Raw genomic sequence first — 4,473 nt, 5'->3', positions numbered from 1 at the left:
TCCACCGCACAACGATGGTTTCAACGTTTTCGTTCTGGTGTAGAGGTCGTCGAAGATGCGCCACGCTCAGGAAGGCCTGTCGTCGAAAATTGCGACAAAATCGCTGAATTAGCCGAGAAAGACCGGCATAGTAGGCTTATTTTTATTATATAAAATCATAATCATACATATTTTTGTTTTGCGTTTTATTTGATACGGAAAACTTTACTTGAAACCATTATTTTATTTTAAAAATATGTTTTTTTCTTTATTTTCAAAATTATTCTGCTCCGGCATCGCTGGACGTGGCACTTCGACATTTTGCTGAAGTAAACAAAACTGTTCAGTATGGAATCGATAAAAAATCACATAAAATCTTACTTGCAGTGAAAATGCGGTACACTATAGTGTTTATTGTCGGCTCGACTTGCGATTTTGTCACTTTTACAGATCTTCGAACAAATTGAGAACTCTTTATTACTAACTTCGATTGTGTGTGTAACACATGCGGCTTTGTGCGAAGGAAATTTCCCTTACCTTTTATTCTAGTACTTTGCACGAAGATTGCATACTGGTATAATGTTTGACAGTCCCACAGCATCCTTGGTAGTGTGCGTACATTCGAGCACAAACCGAACGTCAAAATAAAGGAGGCTTTTTTTGCTATGACCTAAACACATTACTACACAAGCATCAGCAGCAACAGCATCGGTAGCGATGTAAGGCGAAAAATGGCTGAATCGAAAAGATCAACAACAACGTCGTCCTCGAGTAGTAGCAGCAAATTGCGGAAATCCAAGAATGACCTTATCCGTAGCGTCGTCGGAAGCTATTTGAAACAGCGAAACTATATGGTGAGTGAATGCTGCGGTGGAGCCCACGGAAACGATCACACAGTCTCTACAGAGAGCCTTAACCGGAGAGGGAACCATGGAGTAACCTAAAAATAAAGCGAAACGGTCTCGTATCTGCGTATGGTTTAGGGGGCGGTTATTGGGAGGATGGGTGGTTGCTCGAAATATTTGTTGTGATTTGAATGATTGTTTAAATGAAATCAATGTTTTTGCACTTTTTTTTTTGTTATTTGTTTTCGTCGCTCTCTACCGCTACTTTGTTTAGTGCGCGCGATTCATTTTTAGCATACCGTCTCTTGCAGGTGAACGATCGTTATCGGAGATCGGAACTAACGCTAACCCAATCAACAGAACAGGTCGTCATGAACACTGCCATTAAGAATGAGATCTCCAAGGCGAACAGCTTTCTGTTTTCCAACATTTTTTGTCTGAACAATAATCCGGCCCAAGTGGATCAACATTTCACCAAGTAAATCTGAGTGATTATTTCATATTCTACGTTTCGTTTTAAAATGTGCTTATCCCTGCAGGCTTTGTAATTTCATCAAATGTCAACAGGAACGTGTTCGCCAGGAGCTACAAGAACTGGTGAATCCACTTCTCTGTCATCTCTATATTGAGATGCTCAAGGGTCGCGACTGGCGTCCGGCCATCGAGTTCCTGCGGAAGCATGCACCTCTGTTGGGTCGTATCGAGCCGTCAACCGCGCCTCCAAGCAGTTCACCCCTGATAATGAATCAAAAAATCAATGGAACGGTAGAAGAGCAACAAGCTTCGGGCATTCCAATTGCCACTGTTCAACATTCTGCGATTATTTTTTCACCTGTGCAAGGTTCCTCTCCCGTGAACACTTGTCCCACGTTGGAGACGTTCCAACAGCTCGTCCATAAGCTCTCTCAAGTCACCCGGATTCAGGATCTGGAAAATGATCCACTGACGCTACAGTTTCGTACCTGCCAGTACGAAATTCAACTTTGCTCGGCTTCAGTAACCGCTTTGCGGAGGTACCTGGCGAAATACGGCCACTCGCTTATTCTGCAGATTCTGCGCAATTGGTTTTATTTTGACACGAGCGACGATAAGGACTTTGTCGACTACAGTCCTCGTTTGGTTGCGCCAAGAAGCGCGAAAAAGCCTCGCTTGGCAGAATCCAATGGGATGGAGGTGCTGAATGGGCTTCCGATGGAAAGTACCGAGCAGGATTCAACGGTTGAAACAGAGTATGATTTCTCCGAGCATACGGAGGCGGAGAACACGAAATACCTTCTGCTGAATGGGTTCAACGCTAGCTTCATGCGGTACAAGATTGAAGAGCTCAAGGGTGGGGGGAGAATAGATGATAGTAACCACCAGGGATTATCCACTATGGATTTGGATGATGACGACGATGACGATGATAGTCCACTTCATCTTCCAGCACTGGAAGAGATACCAACCAAGCCAGATGTGTTTCAAGAGGGTGGCCACCACCACCAGCAGCAGCAGCAACAATTTGCAGAGGACATTTCCGGGTTATTTCGAAGGATGAGCTGCGCGGAGAAAATACGACGGATGCGGGAATGTACGGAAAAACTGAACCAGTTTCAGCCGCCACTTTGCATTTACCAGTTGGAGAACGTTGACGATCGGTTGACATCGATGGCGATCGATGCGGACAGTTGTCACCTGGCGAGTGGCTTCCAGGATTCGTCCATTATGCTGTGGTCTGTGAATCGAAGTACGCAGATTGGCCGGAAACCGTATGCATCCTTGCGAGATCGGAGATGCTGTTGGAATGTGACTTCCTGTGATAGTAGTTTAAGTGAGGAAGAAGAGGAAGGAGACGACGATTGTGGGGGTGGAAATGATGGCGAGAAGATCGGAGGACGAGAGCGGGATTATGACGACCCGGGGGAAACTTCAGAATTGAAAAAGATATTTCGGGTGAAATCGAAGGCAGAGATCAACAGGCTGAACAAATTGCTTCCAGTGTATAGTAGACAGATGAACAAACGTGAACGGTGGAAGCAGTTTATGGAACGAAGGTGTAGTGAAAACGTATTGTAAGTACTTATAGAAATTATTGCTTCAACAAGAATTAAAACAAGAGTAATTTCACTTTTATCATTGGCAGTACCGAAACCGGCGGAATTACACTGCGCGGACATTCGAACGCCATTACGGATCTGCTGTTTTCGAACCACAGCCCACTGTTGCTGAGCGTTTCGAGAGATCTCACGATGCGAGCGTGGCTTGCCAGCGACTACAATTGCGGAGCGGTATATCGTGGACACAATCACCCGATATGGTGTGTAGCAGAGAGCTCAACCGGTCTGTATCTGGCCACCGGATCGAGGGATACGACTGCCCGTTTGTGGTCTACCGAGCGAGAATTTCCCCTGCAGATATACGTTGGACACACACAAGACGTGGATGCGGTGGCATTTCACCCGAATGGAAATTATTTGGCTACCGGTTCAACGGATTTGACGGTTCGGTTGTGGTGCGTCACCAGTGGGAAACTGTTTCGAATATTTACCGACTGTCGGCAGCCGATTCATCGAATAGCATTCAGCCCGGACGGAAAATATCTTGCTGCTGCTGGTAAGTTGGAACGTAACAAATCTCAGTATCAGAAATATTGGAATTGACGAAAAATGCAATTCTTCCGAACAGGGGAGGAAAATCGGGTGCGCATTTTCGACCTGGCTGCCGGTTCGCAACTGACGGAACTACGGGACCATACTTCAGCAGTGACGTACGTTACTTGGAGCTCAAACAGCCGGCATTTTGTGTCGGCTGGCGCTGACGGCATGATTCGTATGTGGGATGCCGTCAAAATGGTTTCATCGTCTTCACAATCGTCATCATCCTCGAACAGTAGCAGCAACAATTCAGCGCCAACTCGTAGCACTACTACAACTAATCACAATAACAGCATTAGTCCAAATAATTCTGCTGTTAATAATAACGCTGGCGGCAGCAGCAATAATAACGCAAACCATACTCAGAAGACCAACTCAAGCGGCGCGTCTTCTTCGTCAAGCAATAATCTCCTGCTCGCTTATGCAACCGACTGTCGACGGATATACCGCCTACACTACAATCACCTGAATGGAAGCCTAAGCTGTATCGGAAACAGCTAAAGCCAATCGGAACTCATTCTTCTCCCCCCTCCCTCCCCCCCCGCATTCTTTCGACACCATATTAAGTATTATTTATTACTTGTCCCGCCTAATAACTCTAATTCTCTAGCAGCGTTTAATCCCATTCGAAACGCGAAAACCGTCTTATACTCAGTGGCGTTCCGCTGTTCATCAGGCAGCATACCACCCTGTTTTTTTTCTTTGTAAAATATGAAAGGTTTCCTTGATGGAATTCTGATAATATTTGTCTGAGTGCGGTAGAACCGACCCAAACAAAGAACGATTATTTTACGTAATAAAAAATTGAACAGTGAATAAGAAAAATGTGAGTATGAAATTTGATTGGTGGTTATATCACGGCCATGAATTTCTGCCATATGTGGTTAGAGATTCAGTCCTTCAGTGAGACGAATAGTCTTATCAAAAATGGCTCCATTAATACGCATATCTAATGTGATAAACGCGGGTGGTGTAAACATTTTCCAGCGTGGCCACGAAATGGTGGGAGCATGTCC

The 4,473-nt window shown here is 45.1% G+C and overlaps 1 protein-coding gene across 1 annotated transcript; it reads left to right on the top strand.

The window, feature by feature from the left end:
- Positions 1–630: 630 nt before the first annotated feature.
- LOC129762535 (uncharacterized) lies at positions 631–4,227 on the top strand. Its single transcript, XM_055760924.1, has 5 exons — positions 631–833; positions 1,136–1,302; positions 1,364–2,875; positions 2,947–3,416; positions 3,489–4,227. The coding sequence occupies exons 1-5, from the start codon at positions 711–713 to the stop codon at positions 3,956–3,958; spliced, it is 2,742 nt and encodes a 913-aa protein (XP_055616899.1). The 5' UTR covers positions 631–710; the 3' UTR covers positions 3,959–4,227.
- The last annotated feature ends 246 nt before the right edge of the window (positions 4,228–4,473 follow it).

This window comes from Toxorhynchites rutilus, chromosome 1 (assembly GCF_029784135.1).
Source record: "Toxorhynchites rutilus septentrionalis strain SRP chromosome 1, ASM2978413v1, whole genome shotgun sequence".
NCBI lineage: Eukaryota > Metazoa > Arthropoda > Insecta > Diptera > Culicidae > Toxorhynchites > Toxorhynchites rutilus.
The sequence above is the reverse complement of the archived record's forward strand: the minus strand, read 5'-3'. Positions and strand labels throughout refer to the sequence as shown.